Raw genomic sequence first — 22206 nt, 5'->3', positions numbered from 1 at the left:
CAAACAACCTAGCAAGCACATAGCGGCGGCAAAGCTGGGACTCTTGTCTCACATGCGGCCAAAGCAGATTTAAAATTTCAGTCCAAGCAACTTAACTCACAAATAGCAGAGCAACTAGAGCTAAAATGATCTGTGAGAGTCATATATTCACTGCAATGTAATTTTTGGGTAAATTGGTTGGTGCATTCAAATTTTTCAGGCATTTGCTAAACCTACATGTTACCATAGAAGTTCTTCCCAGTCAATGAGTGCAAGCCACTAAACCCTCTTTGTCAAGAGAGAACATTTACAAATTTCCATTTTCAACGAGAGAACATTTCCAAATTTTAAAACCACTAAACCTACTCGTCAACAAAGACACTTGTATGCTTTCGAGCCATATTATATATGGAACTATAAATACAAGAAACTTAGCAATGCAAGTAGCATATGTGGGGAAAACCATAGACTTCCCAAAATAACATAATATACATGTAAACATCAAAATAAAGGATGGGCTCGAGTGAGCTAAATGATACACATATGCAGCAAGAACATCAAGCTTTCATCCGATAGAGCTAAAAACTAACTCGCTTTAAATTGTAAGCACATAGCACACAGCAAGCAAGCTATAAGCTACGCCACCTAAACCTAAATTTCCTAAACCTACCAGCAGCAACAATCAACCTAGCAGCGCAGCTATCAACCTAAATTTCCTAAACCTAGCAATCAACCTAGCAACTAACACTTGCACACTACCAGCAACTAAGTATGCATATCAACACTCTGCATTCACTACCGGCAAGCAAGCACATGTCGTGGAGCTAGCAAAGCAACCTCTACTCTTACACCACAACGACCACATATGTGGTCAAGCACACGGTAGAGCGATCAGATGCATCAGTGCGATCACGAAGCCCATCGAGAAAGCTACAATAACTTCCTCTGCCTACACCTTCAGCACAAGCCACGAATTATACCGTAGTTACTTAGCACGTACCCATTTGTGTTCCAACTCCACCTAAATAAGAGGTTCGACTCGAGAAAATGGATACACTGTGCGCGTGTCACCAGTCAGCAGTCGACGAGCAGGCCTGGGAGGCAGAGAGACCCAATCCCAAGGCAGGCAGACTGGCGAATAGCGTGCAAGGGGGCGAGCACGGGAAGACACGACGGGGTCGGCAGCACGGGCCGCATGGTGTCCAAAATGCGCGACGCCTGGCGGATGTGGGGTCGGGGAGGGAGGTTCGGCGCCTGCCGGAGGGATTTCGACGGGCACGGGGCCGTTGAACGGGCGGCGCGGACGTTAGGAGCTGTGGAGTTCGCCTGGCTGGCCGAGGCGCCTCCATGACTGAGGATCTAGTAGAGGTCCGGGCGGGATGGCCAGGTGGCAGAGGGCGCGAGGAGAGACGGGCCTCCCTCGCGGCGACGCGGCGATGGCGGGCGGTAGTCGAGGGGAGGAGGGATGCGGGGCGGCGGTGTGCGTGGCGGCTCGGCGCGTGAGAGGAGGGGTGGCGCGGTGGAGGTGGCGTCGGAGAGGTGGCGGACGAGGAGGGCGTCGCCGGCTCAGCTCGCGTCGTTCGGGGGAGGGCGGCGCGGCAGTCGGAGAGGCTCGAGTGAGTACTCTGGGGAAGACTGGGGGAATGGCGGATGCGCGGTCGGGACGAAGTTTGGCTAAGTCCACGGACACCCTTAGCAATAGCGCACCTCTAGCGGTGCGCCAACGCAGCACGTAGCGCACCTCTAGGGGTGCGCCACTACGTACTATGCCCAAGGTCAAAGCTTCAGCAGCGTGGGGATTCGACGCATTCCGACTAGTGCCGCAACGCTCTTGCCCTGGTTGGCTTGTACCCAAACCACCGCCGACCGAGTCCTGGACACAGCATTTTAGATTTTTCCTTTTCTTTTAAATTGATTTAACACTATAATAAACATCAAAATAGCATAATACGCCAAAATAAAAGGCATAAATAGTTATAATTATGTAGAATATTTAAAATACTGCAGAGTCTAGAAATATCACAAAATGTAAATTATATGTCCTATTTTGATACGGTACGTATGTGAAGATTAACAACATGACATCCAGTATTCATACAGAGAAAATGATACATAGTGATCTTTTCACAATCTTCACCTTCTTTCTCGCGGTTGAATAATTTAGCCCGGGAACTCCTAGACTTCTTCTCTTGAATGGACGGCCTTTGGGTAGGGTGGTCTTTTGCTTCTTCTTGTTGTGTATGGTTCTTCATCATCGTCGTCGTCATCTTCCATCTTCGGATCGCGTCACCAGGGTCTAGTCTGAGCTCGGTGGCGGCTCATCCCACTAGATGATGCTCTTTGCCTCTCCTGCGACTAACGGTAGGAGGCTGCCGCTGGTAATGAAAGAAACGACGGTCCACTTGGAGCCCAGTACCGCGTGCATATTTCGCGGTGACCTTTGCGCCCGGCATGTGGTTGGCTTCGGGTATAACCATGGTGGTGAAATGCCGGTCTTCTTTTATGACGTTCTTGGCCCACACGACACGGAACATCGGCACATTCTCTCCGGCGTAGCTCGGCTCCCGGATCTCCTCGATCTTTCCGTAGTATCTACGCTGACGTCACCGGTGTAGGACTCCATCGTTACCCGGAGTTCGATAATCGCTCTTCATGTCCTTTTCCTCGGTGTAGAATGTGTAGCCGTTGATATCGTACGCACTGAAATGTCATCGAGGTTGTGTTCGGCGCCTGTGACAAGGCGAATATGAGTTTTTCTTCCGCGAGAAGAATCCTCGTCTATAGGGTACGTCGGCATCTTGTCCTTGAACCACCGCGTGAAGGTTGAGTTGTGCTCTTTGATTATATCTCCGTCCAGTCCTCCGTTGGCCCTGATCACTTGTACGTCTTTGCGATGAAGGTTTTGTGCTCTACCACCCAAGGATCGACCACGTCTATGTGTTGTAGCGCGACTAGGTTTGCTCTTTCAAAGTCGGCGATTCGACCCTTGAAGTCGACATGCATTTCGCGGCTACCGTCGCGGTGACCCCATCCAGGCGAGCTTCCCGAGATGCCTGTTTACGGGCGAGGCCAACGGGGTTCTCGATTTCTAGATAACTCGTGCGAAGGAGATGCACTCTTCGGTCGAGAAAACCCTTGGCTATGCTTCCGTCCGGACGTGCCCTGTTGCGAACGTACCCTTTGATGACACCATTCATCCTTTCGAACGGCATCATGCTTGTGCAGGAACGTCGGCCCGGTTGGATGATATCCTCCGCGATATGTACCGGCAGATGCACCATAACGTCGAAGAAAGCGGGCGGGAAGTACATCTCAAGCTCGCACAGTATCACCACGATCTCTTCCTGTAGCCTTCTAAGTTGCCTCACGCCAACAGACTTCCGAGAGATGACGTCGAAAAAGTTGCATAGGCCAAAAAGCGTTTCACGGACGTGCGCATCCATGATCCCACGGATTGCAACCGGAAGTATCTGCGTCATCAGCACGTGACAGTCGTGAGACTTCATCCCGCTGAACCTCTGCTTCGCTTTGTCTAGGTACTGCTTATCTTCCCCGCGTAACCGTAGGGAAGTTTTACTCCTAGGAGACAGTCGAAAACTGCTCCATCTCCTTCGACTTAGAGTGAAGCACGCGGGGGGCGGTAATATTCAATCTTTTTGGAATTTTTCCCTTGCGACGACTTTGCGTGTCCTCCGCCTCATCATCGTCATCGTCATCATCATCATTAGGGCGTCCCGCGTGAAGCTCCTCCCTGATCCCAATTGATTGCAAGTCGTACCTTGCTTTCGGCCCATCTTTGGTCTTCTACGGCATGTTCGGGAGGGTACCAAGCGGACTCTCGCACACGTTCTTCGTGATGTGCATGACATCAAGGCTGTGAGGCACACGGAGGATCTTCCGGTACGGCAAGTCCCAGAAAACAGACCTCGTCTTCCATACCTTAAGCAGCGGCTCCGGCGCCTTTCGCTTCTTTCCCGGCGGTGGGCACTCTTTCCAATTTTTCAATAGCTCGTCTATTTGCTCGCCGCTTCTCGTACGTGGCCGTCTTCGGGGTTCGTCTTCACCATCGAACAGATCCTTGCGTTTCCTCCATGGGTCGTCCTCGCGAAGCCACCTTCGATGTCCCATGAACACCGTTTTCGAGGACCCGGGATCTCTATCTAGGCCGGCGGTACGTTGTGTCGTCCATGCACCTTACGCATGCATTGAATCCGTGGACCACCTGCCCCGCGACATATCCGTAACCGAGAAAGTCGTGCACCGTCGTGAGCATTGCGGCTCTCATAGGGAAATATTCTTCCGCGGCGGCGTCCCACGTATTGGCGAGGCGTGTCCCATAGCGTGGCTAGCTCCTCTTTCGAAGCCCCATATACGGATTGATGTCGTTCCCTGGTTGTTTCGGCCCTTCAATTAGCATACTCATTTGAATGTACTTCCTCTTCATGCACAACCAGGGGGGAGGTTGTACATCCACACAAACACGGGCCGGGTGCTATGCGTGCTGCTCCGGCTGCCAAACGGATTGACTCCATCGGTGCTCGCGCCCAGCCTTATGTTCCTAGGATCGTCCCCAAATTCCGGGTACTCGAGGTCCAACGCATTCCACCGGCTAGCATCCGAAGGGTGTCTCAACATCCTGTCCTTTTTCTTTTTCTTCGGATCATCTGCGTCATCTTCTCCCTTCCTCATCTCCGCGTGCCGGCGCATTAGCTTTGCTTGCTTAGGATCCGCGAAATACCGCTGCAGACGAGGAGTGATTGGAAAGTACCACACCACCTTCCGAGGAGCTTTCTTCCCCTTCTTGTACCGACTGACGCCGCACTCCGGACATATGGTACACTCTGCGTGCTCGTTCCGATAAATGATGCAATCGTTCAAGCACACATGGTATTTCACATGCGGTAAATCCGGAGGACACACGATTTTCTTGGCCTCCTCGATACTAGTCGGACACGTGTTACCTTTGGGAAGACGTTCCCGCGAAATGACATGTTGTCGTTGAAGGATGTGTCGGTCATTTTGTGCTTTACCTTCATCTCCAGAGCCATGAGCGTTACTTTCAGGCGGGTATCCTCCGGCCTGCATCCTTCATACAATGGAGTAACAGCGTCTACCTCCAGTTGATCCATCTTGACTTTCTCTCGGGCGGCAGCTCTTGCGTTACTCGTACGCTGAGAAGCAGCTCTTGAAGATAAGGGTCCCGCACTCGGTCCATCGACGATGGTTCATCGTCTTCATCTTCATGATCGTCATGATGACCTCCATCTTGATCTTCCTCATCATCGGGTCCAGGATCTCCTACATTGTGGTCATCATCATCTCCGGGATCTTCTACATCCCGATCATGCCCGAGATCTTCTACATCCCGATCACCTCGGCCTTCCTTACTTCTTGTTGAATTCCCATGGACAAATTCATAATCATCTTCGTCGCCTTCCCACCGATAGCCATCCATGAAACCACGCATGAGAAGGTGGTCCCGCACCATATCGGCTTTAGGGTCCATAAGGCTCGTTAGCTTGCATCTTCGACACGGACATCTTATCTCCTTTTGGTTATTTCTAATCATCTCGTCTGTCGCGGCTTTCAAAAACCTAGCCACAACGCCTTCGCTCATCATGCGGACCATGGTCGCTCTGCGGATATAGAGAAAATGGATATCTTAGCATACCAAAAGAAAATTTTGGCATGACCTTCCCTAAAAATAGGACATGTATATGCGTAGTATGCCCAACATTCGCCGAAACGGAAATGAATCAACGTTTCGGCAAAATATTGGCAACTCCATCGCATTTCAAATCCCCGCAAACAAAAACACATGCAACACATGTGTGGAGGCTTCGCATATACAACACACATGTGGATCCGGAGGCTTCGCATACAACACACATGCACGTACGTGACGCTTTTCGCGCATGCGCACGTACACATGATATCATCGAGCTTCGCACATAACATATGTGCATGACGTGTGTGCAAGACGATCGGAACCGTTCACACACAAAGCATAAAACCAACAAAGTTACCGATACGGCGAGACCTAGAGTGTTGGATGAGGTAAAAAGTTGAGATTGAGTAGGGTATTGAGCTAAGAAAGCTTCACCATTAGTTACCTATGAAGAAAATTAAGTTTACCAACTTAATTTTGGTGAATGAAGAGGTGAAAATGAGGTGGGAAGGAGGGGCAACACGACCAGATCCAGATTTGGTGGGAGGTGGTGGTGGAAGAGTGTTTGGGGAAAGTGGGTGGCACATGTGAGTGGAGGGGGAAAAGCGGGAAATGGTCCCAGGTTAGCGGTGGCGCACCACCTAGCCGTGCGCCACTGCTAGGGTGACATAGCAATGGCGCACTTTGCTAAGTGGTGCGCCACTTGCTCACCTGTTACCTGTAAACCCACGCCCTGCCCAACTTAGCGGTGGCGCACCATGTCGGCGGTGCGCCATACCTAGTAGTGGCGCACCAAGCGGTGCGCCATTGCTAAAGCCCTCATCTCTAAAGGGCCCCGGCCACCTCCTAGCAGTGGCGCACCACAAAGACATGCGCTATAAGTAAGCCATGTAGCGGTGGCGCACCATGGAGACGTGCGCCACTATTAGTTTTGGGTGGGAGCTGGCCTCCTGCCAGGAATTAGTAATGGCGCACCACAAACAAGGTGCGCCACTACTACATTTGTAACAGTGGCCCACCATTTTGTGGTGCGCCACTGCTAAGTAGTAGTGGCGCACGGCCATCATGGTGCGCCACTGAAGTCAACCTTACGGCTAGGCCTTTTCCTAGTAGTGTATGATTAAGCTAGTAATTAACTGGTGCACTTGAGTGCCGGTGCCTGAACTTATTCACCTAATGGAATTAACAAGTGAAATACCATACAGACACAGCGCTAAACAAATCTGGTATTCCCTTTCAAAGCCAGCGCAAGTGGCTAATTCAGTCCCAAAAAGTCTAGTAGAATGAGCCAACGAGTAATACTCTAGCATAATAGGCAGTCCTTTATTCATTGTTTGCACTCGAAGCAAGCAATCAAACAAACCCTTAAAAAACAATAACGGAAAAAGCAAGCTGAGGATATATTTGTTGGCCGGATTTGGATTCCCGGAATCCGGACGGGATTAATCTAATGGACGCACACGCATCATCTCATAGAGCCCCATTGCCCGACGGGGTCATCGATGGGTGATGGCTTTCGGAGATGAACCCACACAGAAGCCAATGGTAAAGTCTTATGCTGGTCTCAAAATTTGGGCCGAGAGATTTCGATAATTTTTACAGTCGTTCTGTTTTCTTTTCTCTCTTTTTAGGCCTATGGTCTTTTAGCTAGATTTTTGTTGCTATCCTGTAGTAACAGCCCTTTGTACCATATGACTTTTAAATTTAAAAATATACACAGTGGGGAAACCGACCGATTTGCCTCAAAAACCCACACAGAAGCCAGGTAAGAGTAAGATTATGACCAAACGGGTGGCAGCGGAGTGATTCTAATATCTGATCATTAACACAACTCCATAATGCTGCAACCGTGCAATCAAACATCTGATGCAGAATTTCGGGTGTTTTTTTTGGGGAATGCTTTAGTCCTTTTTTTGCAGATAGGGTCGCGTAGCTGTGTGCCAATTCCTCGCGGAACAAGTGTCCAATGATGAGGGCCATAAAGGTCCTCTAACAAATTAAGAACCATAGGAATGAGCAGACTCGCTACATTCTGATGTGCTACGGAGTAGTTAACGAACTTAGCGAACATCTATACCCATTTCACGAGATTTTGTTCGAAACAGTTCAGTAAAATAAGGACTGAATGACGCCTGAAAGGCTGAAATTAACATAAAGCTTCTATTTCGTTTAAAAAATGTAAAGGTTCTATACAAGCGGTAAAACCAGTGATCACGAAACAGATGAATCGAGAGTACAAGATACTGTTAGCTCGATCTAATCGTTCACGCATCGCCGCCTGATCCAGCATCATTCTTACAAAAACCTTCAAGTGCACAGATCAATCAAAGTAGGACTAATTGTACAGTTGAAGCGGCAATTCATGAAACACGAGTTGTGGTCGGTATGTAATGTTTAATCCCTGCAGCTGCAGGAGCCGAAAAGTCACTCAGTTGCACACCTGCTGGTTTAAATCCTGCCAGTTTTCTGATGAAGCTTGTACTAGCAAACTGCGTGCACAGTAAGCAGTTCACTGGACTGCTAGCTGGCCCTTGGAATTTCCCACCTAGTGAAGTTGTTAACATGTAGTATGTCAAACACCATAAGTGCACGGCACTAAACTAATCTGCCATCCCCTTTCAAGGCCACATCACACCAACAAGTGCAAGTGACTACTTCTCCATCCCAAAAAGGCAGCCAAGATGTGCCAAGAAAACTGTTATCTTGTCGATCCAAGCGATTTATTTTACTACACTTGGATGAAGGCAAGTGTTAAACAGAACAGGAAGAATATACTCCGGGCTGGGTTAAATACTGGAAGAAATAAGATCGCCGATCTCTTTGTATCAGGTGCATTATTTAGTGGAGCCGGCCGCGAGACCACCGATCGCTTTCAGCATCCCGGGCCATCTTGGCTGGAAAGACGGAGAGACAATCTACCCATCGAAGAAGAGCAGAAGATAGCGGCGCCAGCAGACATTGTTTGGGCGTCGCCGTCCATCTTATCGGAAATATACGTAGGCGCATACGTCGCAGCACCCAGCAAGAGTGATCATCAGTTCAGCTCAATATATTTTGTCCAGAAAGAGAGACTGGTACTTGTGCATGATCCCAGTCGCCCGCATCACTGTTCTAAAAATTGTACACATTTCCTGGTGTTCAGTTATCCACAGGCTGGGAGGATCGACCTGGAATGAACAAAATGTCGCCGAGATTATCTGGACACGGACACGGGCCAATTGTACAGATTTCAGTTTGGTCATCTACATCAGTTAAATCCTAATCGATTCTGAAGATAAGATCTATTCAATCGATTAGATAATTTTTCCACTGTATTTGATGTCGTATGCTCATCATACATTTCTTATTTTTGTATGCATGATGTGAGCATTTATATCACGTATTGTGGCACCGGGAGATAACGTATCGTATATTTCGTTTCCCTTTTTCCAGACAAATTTGGATTCGTAAGAGAAGACCATCTTATCTTTCACTGTACATGTCGTAACTGGGTTTTAGGATTTATTACTACACCGTGTACTTCATGCGACGCCCTCTCCTAGTGTCTTACATCTTTCATAATCTGGTGACCTTTCTTTTGTATTTGTATGAAATTGCATTGTTTGGTTTTTCATTTAGCATATATCAGATGCGAAATTGAGTTGAGAGGCTAGTGAAGGCTGAAAATTTAGCTGTGTTGGACTGGTTTTTTAAAAACATTTTACTCGGGGTTGAAAATATTTAGCTTGTAAGGAGCCATTTGTTTGCAACATCCCAGGTGATTAGAACATTCAAATTGAGTGGTTTATTGTGCCCAATATGTAGGAGCACACGGCCTTCTAGTTCCAAAAGGTGACCTTATATGCTTGCTATAGTAAGTTAAAATTTAGGGGTAGGGTCACGATTTGCAGCATTAGGTTAGTGTTTGCAGGCTAGGGTAGCTATTGGAAAATATGAGCTCTCTCAACCTAGGTGGTTCCCTATGACATGTAAAGGTGTTGTGCTAGACAACTAGATGGTGTGTCAATCTCCCTGATTCTGTTGATAAAAGACAAGAATCATTGCGACAAGATAACACGATAGAATAAGGAGGTGGCACCAAGCCTTCAATGGTAAGGGTGAGCGAAAAAGATAACATGAATGAACAACATGTCATTTTGGTGAGGTGGCACATCATCGCCACAAAATAGGTGGCAAACTACGAGGTCGGATGGTGTTAGATCGGCTTAGAGGAATTCCAACTCTCTTCATACTCACCTCCCTATCGTAGGGAGGCCCTCATCCACTCAATTCGATATAGGGAGAGAATAGGGAAGCTCCCTTCGACCCGAAACCCTTAACCTGCACCAACTGCCATGACACATTTTAATGTTGTCCGCGATCTCAATCGATATAGTGTCCGTTTTCGGGGAAGGAGTAGCGGGTACCTTCCCTTCTAAGCCTCCTCTTTTTTTCCTTCTCTTTGCAACCTGGACCTCCTATTTTCTCATAGAAAAAAGAAAGAGAATAAATGAAGAGAGGACACAGGGAGGATATCTGTTTTTTAGGGGTCGACAACTTTATTAAACTTCAATGTTCAAAGGGATACAAACACTAACCGATGGTGCCAAAAGCCAAACGTGGCGACCTTGCTCATTGAGCACACAACTCCTAGCTAACATGCGTGTTTCTTTATTGGATCTTCTACTCTCGTGGACAAACATCACGACATCAAAATCCTTCACCGACTCTTTAATTCATGGACAATGTGTGCATAGCCCCCCCATCGTCCCCTGTTCCAAACTCGCAATGACACTTATGCAATCCCTAAACCCTAAACCGATCGCCTCCCTACCCTGTGGAGGCGGGATCCACTCCGACGCTTCCACCCCTGGGGAGCCACCAACTTTCTCCTACCCTTGTCTAAGAGAGACAGGTCCGCAACAAATTTCTCAATAAAATCATGCACCAACATTGGACTCTGAAAAATCTGCTCGTGGATCGCCTTTCGCCGCGCATGCCATATCGCCGACAGGGTACAAAAACCCTAGCTGGAGTGCCATGGCATCAAATATGGGCCTAAAAGGGCGTTCGGGCCTATCGCGCCCGATAGGCCCAACCCGTCCGGTCCACCAATCAACCGCTCTCCCCGAGCGGCGCGTGCTCATATACTACGCTGCCACGGCTGCCATCCCTTTCCCCTTCTTCCGGAACGTCGCACGCCGAAACCCTAAACTCCCACCGCCGCGGCCACCGCCTCCCGATCCCCTCCCGGTCCGCCGCCCTGGTTCCTTCCCCTGTACCAACCATTCCTCTTCCCTATCCGTCTGCTCGTTGAATCATCTGTGCGTTTCATCTGCAGGTTCGTGCTTGTTCGTGGAGAAGCGGCTGCTGCGAAGAGGAATCGACCATGGCGACTCGTAAGTTTCCGTCTGTCTTCCAGTGCGAGGTCTTTCCTCCATGACTTCGGTGGCTTCGGAAATGGCCCTTGATTATTGATCTATGTGGTTTTGTATTTGTATGAATTGATTGGTTGCGATGGCTGCGCTGTTGGTTAGATGATGATGAGAGTGGTTGTTATTTAGACATCAAGGTGTAGGTTGATAGGATAGTTGTCTGTATGGATATGGTTTGCTTTTCCTTGTGTAGGATTTAGAACTCTAATCAATATTTGGGGTAGTTTTGTGTTTGAGAAAGCAGCTGCCGATGCACACTCTAGTTAGAGATTGTAGGCGAGTCTGCCACATCAGCAACTCATATAGAGGTGGTGTTGTTGTGCGCTGAAATTATGATGTGCAATCATCTGGCACACCTCTAAGTGGATATCTTAATGACCACGATAAGTGGGCATAAAAATTGTGTGTTCACAATAGGAAGTTCATGTGTTTCTTTTTCAGTAGAAGTTGACACTTTTATGGTTATAGCTGATGTGCATTTTGCGGCAACTCTGCTCCTTGCACTCTTTGTATGTTTATCTTAATACTTCTGTTCACAATAGGAAGTTCATGTGTTTCTTTTACAGTAGAAATTGACACTTTTATGGTTGAAGCTGATGTGCATTTTGCGGCAACTCTGCTCCTTTACTCTTTGTATGTTTATCTTATACTTCTGTTTTCTACCATTTGTAGGTATTCAGTTTGAGAACAACTGTGAAGTTGGTGTTTTCTCCAAGCTGACAAATGCCTACTGTCTGGTTGCAATTGGAGGGTCAGAGAACTTCTACAGGTTGGGATCAAATTTTCCTTTGGTTTTAGCTTTAGGGGTTCTTGAACTATTGGAATTTTGGTGGAACAAGAGCAATAACTAATTCTAAATGATTTGAACTTTTGCAGTACATTTGAGTCTGAGCTTGCAGATGTCATCCCTGTGGTCAAGACCTCTATTGGCGGCACTAGAATAATTGGTCGACTGTGTGTTGGTTAGTATTTTAACTTCTATTTGTCAAATTTGAGCTATCTCCCACTTGCCAGGAATGTACTTACCTTCTTCATGACCCCAGGAAACAAGAATGGACTTCTCTTGCCACATACTACCACTGATCAAGGTAATTTATTTCAGTAAACTTGCCCTGTGCTGTAATCATTGAACTATTCTGTTACCTCTTTTGTGTCACCGTGTACATTTGCATGTGATCTCTGGCATAATGCAGTTGTTACGTGTGTTAATACAGCTATGCTTGTCCCCAATCCTGTTATATTCTTCAGCTGCATTCATTTCCTGTTGTTCTGAAATGAACACCATTTCCGTTTTAAACTGTAAATGCAGAACTAGGAAAAATTGCATTCTACCAGCACTCATTTTCAGGATGATTTTAATACTGCAAGTCTGTAGTTACTTAGAGATCTCTTGTTTCTGTGGAGGCATGATTTGTTTAGGCAAGTGATGTTACGATATTTGTCATGCTTATTTGTTCCCTGGGGTTGAAATTGTTCTAGAGCTTCAGCATCTGAGGAACTGCCTGCCTGATCAAGTGGTTGTTCAGCGCATTGATGAAAGGCTGTCTGCCCTTGGCAACTGCATATCCTGCAATGACCATGTTGCACTTACACACCCTGACCTTGACAAGGTATCCCTACGCATGTCTATTAAATATTTTCTTACCTTCTGCCTTCCCTCGGTTACCTCCAAACTAAAACTTCTCTTTATTTGATTCTCCAGGCAACTGAGGAGCTTATTGCTGATGTTCTTGGGGTTGAGGTGTTCCGTCAGACCATTGCTGGAAATATCCTTGTTGGGAGCTACTGTGCATTCTCTAACAGGGGTGGATTGGTATGGCATCAACTGCATCTCCATTTCATTTCATCGTTTTTCACCTGTTTCTTTTTTTCAGTTTCTAATGTACAATGCATTGGTGGAACAGGTCCATCCTCACACATCCATTGAAGATCTTGATGAGCTGTCCACGCTGCTCCAAGTCCCACTTGTTGCTGGAACCGTAAACCGAGGTAGCGAGGTCATTGCTGCTGGCATGACTGTGAATGACTGGACTGCCTTCTGTGGCTCAGACACAACGGCTACTGAGCTCTCAGTCATCGAGAGTGTCTTCAAGTTGAGAGAGGGGCAGCCCACGGCGATCGTCGATGACATGAGGAAGTCGCTGATTGACAGCTATGTCTAAAATATCAATGGTCACGCCGAGTGGTTCTTGAGTATCAGGTCTAAGCTGTACTCTTGACAGACAGTAGCCAAAAATCCTTCCTGTCTTAGCTGTTACTTCTGCTGTACCTTTGTCTGCTGAATTTCGAATTACAAACTTATGCTGTGTATTGGTAAAGCTTATGGTATTGGAAGTTGTGCTCTCGCCCTGTGATAGTTTAACTTGCATTTCTACTGCAGCATTGGTTGCACTAGCACCTTAACGTGAGGTGTACTGTCCAGTATGCTCTTAGTTTATAGTTGTAAAAAGTTCTGTAAAATCCAAAAATTTGCAACATTTCTTGCAGCACATATATATACTAGCTAAATACCTGTGCGTTGAACGAAAACAAAATATGTACGCATTATTTGTTCTGTTTTTTCAAATGCGTTCAATGCAACAATTTATTACTAGTATGTTTCACTACATCACCCTTTTAACACCACTGTATTTCTTACGCTCTCTCCATGTGCACCACCATTCCTTCACATTGTCATCCCTTAGCATTGTTTCTAACATCATCACAACAATAGTCACATCTTTATTGTGGTACCTCGTCTGAAATTTAAGGAAAAAATAGCACGCTATGACACCTCAAAATATGCTATTTGGGCGCTGTAGCAGAGCTATAGCGGTTAATTGTACATGGACTTCGAATATACTACACTGTTTTCTCATTGCTGAAAATGAAAACCATAATTTTATTTGAAACAGTGGCAGCTTTCATCATTTCATTAATTAAGTATAGTTTAACAGACGGACCAGAAGGTCAAATGTTGTTTTGTTCTATTTGATGATGTCAGAGATAGTTTGTTGAAACTTTATCGTCAAAATTCAGAACCTGAAATAGGGCTAGAGCTCCTATTTTCTGGTCCATATATGAAATAAAAAAACACAAATCTGAGGTAACAAGATCACCAAAATCACATGCATAAAAAAATCGCCAGCCAAAAAACATTATAAGCACCCCAAAGCATTAAGCGTCTCATATATGTATTGAACATTTGCACACATGTGTTGGAATACATAAATGGGCAAAGAAAATGCTACTAGATGCTGAATCTCATCCAGAGTAACAATCAACCACACTTAAGAGCTCTATCCATAGTAACAGTCAATCACACACTAAAGAGAGTTGTCCTGATGTGCCTATGTGGTTTGGCATTTCACCGCGTGAGCTCTACCAGGCCAAATTGGTAAGTTGCTTCTCCTGGCATTCTGAAATGCAATTCATGGCTAGCTCTCTTATCTGTCCTTCCACGGTCTCCATGGGAAGGGAACCATCAACAACCTTCATGAAGGAAAAAAAGCAATGCGAAGTTCACATAAGAAATGGTTGAAGAACTTAGGAAAATATGCTAAATTCTATTTTTAGAAATGTATACTGCTCTAACATGGACTCGGAGTTACTAGCAAATGAGGGAAAGAAGACACAAGGGCCCTATGTCAGCATACCTTCCATGTTGAACCACGGAGTGAATGGTAATGCTCAGCAACGCTCTTTTGGAACTCGACTCTTTCATATCTTTCACCCCCATAGCCTCCTCTTTCAGCCGCTTTCTGAAACAGTAGATACACATTTACTGTGAAACAACTTCAGAGAAGGGTAAGATTGTTGACAGGTACTGGGTGGGGAACAAATTCGGCTGAACTACAGATTTTTCATGTTCTCTGACTTAAGACGACAATAGAATTAGACTGTTTTTGTGTTCCAACACTGAAATAAATGGAGGAACATCTTAGGTTAATCACTATCACTAAGTTTTATCTGTATGATTATTTGATAGAAAGATGGGGCTATGGCGGCCATTATCACCCAGTATGTGAGAAATGAAACGATACATGCACAAGAGCATGAAGTAAACATTACATACGATGAATAACCTATAAATCGGCTGCTTTAAATCCATAGGCAGAATTAGGACCAATGGAATACCTCTGGTTGTACATCAAGATATATCACAAGATCAGGAGCTAGAAGTCCAACTTCAGGGGCCTGCAATAGAGAAAAAAGGTAGTACTTGTCAGAATTTCACGAATAAGAAGGCGCACACCTCGAGCTCGTTACACAGGCACGTAGCTGACCTTGCACCACTCAATGTCAAGTCCTTTAGCAGCTGAAAACGCCACTCCGGAATAAGAGTAGCGGTCGACGACGAGTGTAGTTCCGCCAAGCAGCTTGCTCTCCATCAAACTTCTGCATATGACAAACCCAACAAACAACTCCATATTCAGAACACTACTACGGACATCCAAATCACTGAACATACTATCATGCAGTGCAATACCAAGAATTCTGCAGAGAGTCAGATTCTGCAGAAGGGAACAACAAACCTCTTCTCCCAGCGGTTGGCGCTGAAGAGCAAGTGGATGGTCCGGTCGTCGAGCTGCGACTCGTTGGCGAGGTACGCGGAGATCATCTTCCCGACGCTGGTCTCCCGGTCGGGGAACCTCCACCCTTCGGCGGCGCAGCCTTTGCCTTGCAGGAAGGACAGCAGCCGGGCGCACTGCGACGACTTGCCGCTCCGGTCCAGCCCTTCCAGGACTATGAGCGCGCCGCGGCCCCCGGCGGCGTTCTCCATCCTCGCACCCTGGAACGCGCTCCTGCGCGGAGAGAACTGGCTGAGGCCGCGCGGCGCCGCGGCGCTGGCGCCCCTGCGAGGAAGATCGAACGCGCGCACGGTTAGTCGGGGATTGTGGTTGAAGGGAAAACGGCGGTGGTGGCGGATTACCTGCTCCAAGAAACTGCTTTTCCGGCGAGCCGAACCAGCGCAGTCATGCACAGGCGAACGGCGGCGGTCTCCGGTGAGTGACGGCTGTGGCGGCGGCGCTGTCAACGGGGAGAAAGACCAAGGTGGTGGAGGTCATATCATGGGCCGAGCGGGCCGAAATAAGCATTCTTTCGGCCCGGCCCGGCCCGTTGGCTGACCTACAGGGGTTAAGCTTCGTCTAGGGTTTAACCCAGCTGCTGCTCCTGCTGCAGCCGCTCGTCCACGAGCAAGCAAGCAAATTGGCCATGGCGACCCACGCGCGCGAGCTCCCTCCCAAGCAAGAGCCGCTCCGCGACGACGGCGAAGACGAGGAGGAGGAGGAGGGCGAGGAGGGGTGGGACGACTGGGAGTCGGACGGCGAGGACGCGGCGGGCGGCGGCGGCGGCCTCCTCTGCCTGTTCTGCAGCTCGCGGTTCGACTCCGAGGGATCCCTCTTCGCGCACTGCGGCTCCGAGCACCGGTTCGATTTCCAGAAGGTCGTGAGGGAGCTCGGGCTCGATTTCTACGGGTGCATCAAGCTCATCAATTTCGTTCGGTCCAAGGTGCGCCCCTCTCCTCTTGCTCCCATGGCCGCAATAAGCTTTTCAACCGAATTTGAATATTATGAAGAAGCTAATTGGTTAGGACCCTGAGTTCAGTACAGTGGAAATGACAGCTTGCTTAGGCACTGAAACTTGATTTAGAGTGCATTTGTGCTTGTTAACTGAACTCCGTGACTTGTTAACCTTATGACCGATTTGCAGGTTGCGGAGAACAAGTGTTGGAGCTGCGGCCAAGCTTTCGCTGGAAACAACGAATTATGCAGCCACTTGCATGTAGCAGAGGTTTCCCAACTTGAGGGGAAGGTTCCATGGGCGGAGGATTCGTACTTGAGACCTTTCATGGAAGACGACTCGCTTCTGCACAGTTTGTCTATCTTTGATGACGACGAAGAGGAGGATCTTGGAGTACCAGTGGAAAGGGGGGAGTGTTCGGCGGGCAACGGGAAGTCTGCTGGGCCACAGGGTAACGGTCTGAACACCGTTATCGACGATTGTTCTGACATCAGTGCTAGATTTGAGAAAGCAGTTAGTACTGGTGGAAATAAGAACGGGTCTCTTTTGGAGGAACAGACTGATAGGCAGCTGAAGATTACACGCGCTAGTGTTACTGCCAAGGAAATTAAAACTGTGGATGATAACTACTTTGGGTCTTATAGTTCGTTTGGCATTCATAGAGAGATGCTTGGCGACAAAGTAAGTCGACTCTTAGCATATGTGTGGTTTGATTTTGAATTCATACATGTTGATTATGTGATTCACAAGACCATCTAACTCCCTGACTGTGCCGGCCTTTGCAGGTAAGAACAGATGCTTATAGAGATGCCCTTTTGGAAAATCCGAGCCTCTTAAATGGAGCAACTGTATTGGATGTTGGCTGTGGTACAGGAATTCTAAGGTGTGTAATGTAGGATGTTATATGTTTTTACGTGGTTCGATTACTCTGTCTTAACATGACGCTTGACGCTGGCAGTCTTGGTTCCATCACAAGCAAATAGACTATAGCACTACTTGGACACATAATAGGCATATTCGTAAGTAAGAATAAAATAATGTAAGATTTGGCTAGGCGCAATTTGCTCAATATTGTGGGAGATCACTGACTTGGTTCCGTGTTAGGCGGATTGAGCTTTGACAGTTTGGCACAAACCTGGCCTCTTTTCATGTGATATTTGGTTGGGGTTAATTGTTGTGTAGTTGTCATATCTTGGACACATAATAGGCAAATAGACTATAGCACTACTTGGACACATAATAGGCATATTCTTAAGTAAGAATAAAATAATGTAACATTTGGCTAGGCACAATGTGCTCAATATCGTGGGAGATCACTGACTTGGTTCTGTGTTAGGCGGAACCTGGCCTGGTTAACAGTGCCTCTTTTAATGCGATATTTGGTTGGGTTAATTGTTGTGTAGTTGTCATATCAATTGAAATGCAAGGCTTGTCAGAAGATCAATACTCTTTGTGTATACTGACTTGTCAATGCCTCTTGGGCTGTTGCTGATGGATTCTTCTTGTAGTCTCTTTGCAGCGAAGGCTGGTGCATCTAAAGTTGTTGCTGTTGATGGGAGTGCAAAGATGTCTTCTGTGGCTACCCAAGTATGCATTTTGTTAATCATAATACTGAACTAGTGGCCTCTTTTTGCCATGACATTTCACAGTTACATTAAATGTGCAGGTCGCCAAAATCAATGGTCTATTATATGATGAAAATACAAAAGTTGAACAAAACCGTAGTCCTCATGTGATAAGTGTGGTGCATACCAAGGCTGAAGAGCTAAACCACAAGATACAAATTCCACCGAATGGCTTTGATGTGTTAGTGAGCGAGTGGATGGGTTATTGCCTACTGTATGAATCCATGCTCAGTTCAGTTATATATGCCCGCGATCATTTCCTGAAACCTGGTGGTGCTATTCTCCCAGATACTGCAACAATTGTAAGTTCATAGCAATGGTTACTTGTATTATTTTTCTCTGTTTTGTGCATTTTGTAACCCGTTTCTTCTGATTCAAGCTTGGTGCTGGTTTTGGGAGAGGTGGAACTAGCTTGCCATTTTGGGAGAATGTATATGGCTTTGATATGTCATGTATTGGCAAAGAAGTAACAGGGAGTTCAGCTCGATTTCCTCTTGTTGATATACTTCCTTCTCAAGATATTGTGACAGATACTGCTGTACTCCATGTAAGTCTTAGCAAGCTCAAGATCTAAAGTGTTAAATATTTTGTGCTCAGATGTCCCTTCCGATGCAGATATTTGTAATCTCACATCTTTATTTATTCATTCTCTTTCCAGTCATTTGATCTGGCATCTATGAAGGAAAGCGATATGGATTTCACCTCAAGCTTGGAGCTAGGGCTGAGCAGAAGTGATGCAGCTGTACCAGGAGTAACCTGGTGCTATGGTATTGTCTTATGGTTTGACACGGGCTTCACAGACAGATTCTGCAAGGACAAGCCTGTCGTCCTCTCCACCTCTCCGTTCTCCACACCAACTCACTGGTCACAAACAATCTTCACCTTTGAAGAGCCCATCGCAATGACACATGAAGAATCAGTGGCTGATTCATCTGCATCAGTTGGCACAGCTGAGTGCCCAGCTGTCACAGTCAGATCCCGCATAAGCATTGTGAGGGCCTCTGAGCACCGCAGCATAGACATATCGATTGAAACTACAGGGATCAGCTCAGATGGCCGGAAGCGCAGCTGGCCAGCTCAGATCTTCAACCTGTGAGAGATGACATGCCTTTATGAGATGAAGTTTTGTATTTGCCTTTTTTCCCCTCTGGAGATGTCTGGTCTAGCCACCGCCACTCTTCCCCTTCTTTGGTTGTTCTGAAGTTCTGTAGGCTGAAAGGGAACACTTGGCCCAACAGAGGTTTAGGTGGAGATGAAAGCGACTAAAAGTGCTACTCCCTCCGGTTCATATTAATTGACTCTAATATGGATGTATCTAGAACTAAAATGTGTCTAGATACATCCATATTGCAGTCAATTAATATGAATCGGAGGGAGTATTAGAGTATGATTTATTCAGTTAAGTTAGATTTTGTGGTGGGCATGTGAGGTAAGGGTATATCTGAGATATATGTATGTATCAAATGGGCCCAGATGAATTTGAATATCTCTTCATCGATGATGTTCACAAGTTATGAGGGCAAATGTTTCGCATTCATAGTGATATTACCATAGCTGCATATTTTCTTTATCCAGTTATAAGTTTTCCATCGCTGCTTTCTTCTTTTGCTGCGTAATCAACCTGAAAATTTTAGAGATTTAAAGCCATGTGCAAATTCTTTTGCAATGGTTTTTCTATATAAAATTCCCTTTTCAGCACAGCTGAACTTAGAGCAAGTATATTAGGTCTAGTACGTGTCAGCAAATTCTGAGCTGTGGAGGTGAGAGAAGTGAAGAGAGAAGAGAACGGGTGACAGAGCAAGCGCCCGGCTATAACACAGAAAAAGAGAGTCTATTGCCTAATTGCAGCCAGCTTAAATACTTAACTATTCTACGTAGTCAATCTGGTAGCTAAGCTATTGTATCACTGTCCTTTTTATGATGCTATAGAGCGTCCGTTTTCGTCCGCCGTGATCGAAAATGTGTCTGGGCCCTGCTCCAGCGGGGCGACGCAAAGTGACCGGACCGTCCGCGGAGACGCAAACCTGGCCAGGTTTGTGTCTCCGCGGACGCTCGGCGGACGCGCCGAGCGTTCTCCATTTTTTACCCGGTCCCGCAAGTCACGGACAGCGAAAACGGCCGCTTCGATTTGCTTCTTTTCCCCCTTATTTGCTGCCCTAGTGCGATGCCACCACCCCAACCCCATCCGCCGCTGTCCCGCCGCAGCGCCGCAGTACTCGTCGTCGGCTCCGTTGCCGCCACGCGGGAGAGCAGGATCGTACTCGGGGTTGGCTCCGGCGCGTACCTGCCGGCTATTTTGGGGCCAAACGTTGCCGGTTCCGCCGCCCTTCCGCGCCGCCCACAACCTGTTCGGTCAGTTGCGCCGGTAGGTTTCTTCCCCTTTTTTCGGCGCTATTTGTGCGCGGCCATTGATCAACAGTTCGTACCCACGCAAATGGACATGTGGCATATGGTGGAGAAGTTTCGCGCGGAGGTCGTTGACTCCTCTTCCGACGAGGAGTCCGATCAGTCGACGCAGACATTGGCAACTACTGCGGCCTCCATGATCCACGAGTTCACCTCAAACCCGGGGCCGGAGCACCGGAGCTCTGTGAAGGGACGCTCCAAAAACCTGCCGCGCAACAGAGTGGCAGGGCAGGCCCGCCTCCACAAGGACTACTTCCACCTCACCAATCCGATGTTCCCGGAAAAAGTGTTCCGGCGCCGGTACACGATGTCAAGGGACCTGTTCTTGGTCATTCTACGGGGCGTCAGAAACTACGACCCCTACTTCCAATGCAGGCCCGATGCAACAGGTGCGCTAGGCTTCACCTCCTACCAAAAATGCTCCGCGGCTATTCGCATGCTCTCATATGGAATGGCTGCGGATATATTCGATGAGTATCTTCGAATGGGTGAGAGCACCTGCCTTGAGGCAATGTATAGGTTTTGCCGAGCTGTGATTGCCGTGTTCGGACAACATTATTGTAGGGAGCCAACTGTTGAGAATACAAGGCGGCTCCTGCCTATCAACGAGTCTAGAGGGTTCCCAAGAATGATTGGCAGCATAGATTGCATGCACTGGGAGTGGAAAAACTGTCCATTTGGATGGCAGGGACAGTACAGCGGGCATGAGGAGGGACGGACTGTCATTCTTGAAGCTGTCATGTAACATCCCAAGTGTCAACCAAATAAATAAAGAGAGAGAATTTCAAATACTCAAAATTCACAACTAACAAAAACTTTTCTATGCATATAGTGTTACATATAGTTCTATGCATAGTGTACATTCATTTTGTGTGCATTTGCCATGATGAGTGTTTATTGTTGATCAAGTGTGCTTAAACCCTAAACCAAGATCAACCAACCCTAATTTGAGAGAAATAAAAGAAGTGGGAAAAGAATTCAATTTTCCCTCTCATACACATTTAGCCACTTTTGCAAATCATCCACCAAGGCCTATTTTGCTTGGGCCTTTGTTTGTAAAACACATATATATCAATAACACACACTTTTGAATCAAAGAAATCAGATTCAAATCAAAGGAAAATTCAAATCCAACATGCATGTGATAATGGTCATTTGGCCACTTTATAATATCTTCCCCACTTTGCACCCTTGGTTTGGATTTTTTCTAAACCAAACTTGGTCAACCCTTGCCACCTCATCCAAGACCATGTCAAGGTGAACCACTTTGATGTTGACCACCAGTGTTGAATCTGACCAGGTTGACCAGAAAAGAGTTGACAAGTTGAGACATTGAAACAAAGAGAAGATGAGAGCAAATTTCAAATCTTGCAAACCTGCACCAAATTGACCACCACCAACACCAATCCACTTCTTTAATTATATGATTGAGATGCACCAAAAAGATTTCCAAAATTCGAAGAAAAAGTTCTTGCGGCCATTATGTCGAACAGTTGGCAGACAGCATCTCAGATTAGCAATACACCTCTTTACCCAGCAGTTCTAAGCCTAAACCAACTTTAATTTGTGATGATGATCATCTCCTGCATCCCCTGCATCAAGCCTCGTC

At 46.9% G+C, this 22206-nt stretch overlaps 3 protein-coding genes across 3 annotated transcripts; 2 read left to right on the top strand and 1 right to left on the bottom strand.

Annotated features, from left to right (window-relative positions):
• Positions 1 to 10807: 10807 nt before the first annotated feature.
• Positions 10808 to 13410, top strand: LOC124672214 (eukaryotic translation initiation factor 6-2). The gene is made up of 8 exons (XM_047208483.1): positions 10808 to 10879; positions 10968 to 11025; positions 11734 to 11830; positions 11938 to 12023; positions 12105 to 12149; positions 12541 to 12671; positions 12764 to 12874; positions 12966 to 13410. The coding sequence occupies exons 2-8, from the start codon at positions 11016 to 11018 to the stop codon at positions 13221 to 13223; spliced, it is 738 nt and encodes a 245-aa protein (XP_047064439.1). The 5' UTR covers positions 10808 to 10879; positions 10968 to 11015; the 3' UTR covers positions 13224 to 13410.
• A 783-nt stretch (positions 13411 to 14193) lies between these two features.
• On the bottom strand, positions 14194 to 16020 carry LOC124673511 (thymidylate kinase-like). Its single transcript, XM_047209579.1, has 6 exons — positions 15974 to 16020; positions 15576 to 15896; positions 15327 to 15438; positions 15178 to 15237; positions 14697 to 14801; positions 14194 to 14532 (listed from the first exon to the last, which is right to left on the bottom strand). The coding sequence occupies exons 1-6, from the start codon at positions 16018 to 16020 to the stop codon at positions 14422 to 14424; spliced, it is 756 nt and encodes a 251-aa protein (XP_047065535.1). The 3' UTR covers positions 14194 to 14421.
• Positions 16021 to 16257: 237 nt separating this feature from the next.
• Positions 16258 to 19305, top strand: LOC124672210 (probable protein arginine N-methyltransferase 3). The gene is made up of 7 exons (XM_047208480.1): positions 16258 to 16554; positions 16756 to 17247; positions 17352 to 17449; positions 18075 to 18153; positions 18233 to 18493; positions 18571 to 18738; positions 18850 to 19305. Exons 1-7 carry the CDS (start codon positions 16258 to 16260, stop codon positions 19285 to 19287), a joined length of 1833 nt encoding a protein of 610 aa, XP_047064436.1. The 3' UTR covers positions 19288 to 19305.
• Positions 19306 to 22206: the final 2901 nt, after the last annotated feature.

Source organism: Lolium rigidum, chromosome 7 (genome assembly GCF_022539505.1).
Source record: "Lolium rigidum isolate FL_2022 chromosome 7, APGP_CSIRO_Lrig_0.1, whole genome shotgun sequence".
Lineage (NCBI taxonomy): Eukaryota > Viridiplantae > Streptophyta > Magnoliopsida > Poales > Poaceae > Lolium > Lolium rigidum.
This window is presented reverse-complemented; position numbering and strand designations above follow the sequence as displayed.

Excerpts from the sequence above, each read along its gene's own strand:
- LOC124672214 (XM_047208483.1), top strand. Across the intron at positions 11,831-11,937 it reads GGGTCAGAGAACTTCTACAG|TACATTTGAGTCTGAGCTTG; the intron begins GTTGGGATCAAA and ends GAACTTTTGCAG. Across the intron at positions 12,875-12,965 it reads TCTCTAACAGGGGTGGATTG|GTCCATCCTCACACATCCAT; the intron begins GTATGGCATCAA and ends TTGGTGGAACAG.
- LOC124673511 (XM_047209579.1), bottom strand. The coding sequence starts at position 16,020 with ATGACTGCGCTGGTTCGGCTCGCCGGAAAAGCAGTTTCTTGGAGCAG. Across the intron at positions 15,897-15,973 it reads AAAGCAGTTTCTTGGAGCAG|GGGCGCCAGCGCCGCGGCGC; the intron begins GTAATCCGCCAC and ends TCTTCCTCGCAG. Across the intron at positions 15,238-15,326 it reads TTGACATTGAGTGGTGCAAG|GCCCCTGAAGTTGGACTTCT; the intron begins GTCAGCTACGTG and ends TCTCTATTGCAG.
- LOC124672210 (XM_047208480.1), top strand. The coding sequence starts at position 16,258 with ATGGCGACCCACGCGCGCGAGCTCCCTCCCAAGCAAGAGCCGCTCCGC. Across the intron at positions 17,248-17,351 it reads GAGAGATGCTTGGCGACAAA|GTAAGAACAGATGCTTATAG; the intron begins GTAAGTCGACTC and ends CGGCCTTTGCAG. Across the intron at positions 18,739-18,849 it reads CAGATACTGCTGTACTCCAT|TCATTTGATCTGGCATCTAT; the intron begins GTAAGTCTTAGC and ends TTCTCTTTCCAG.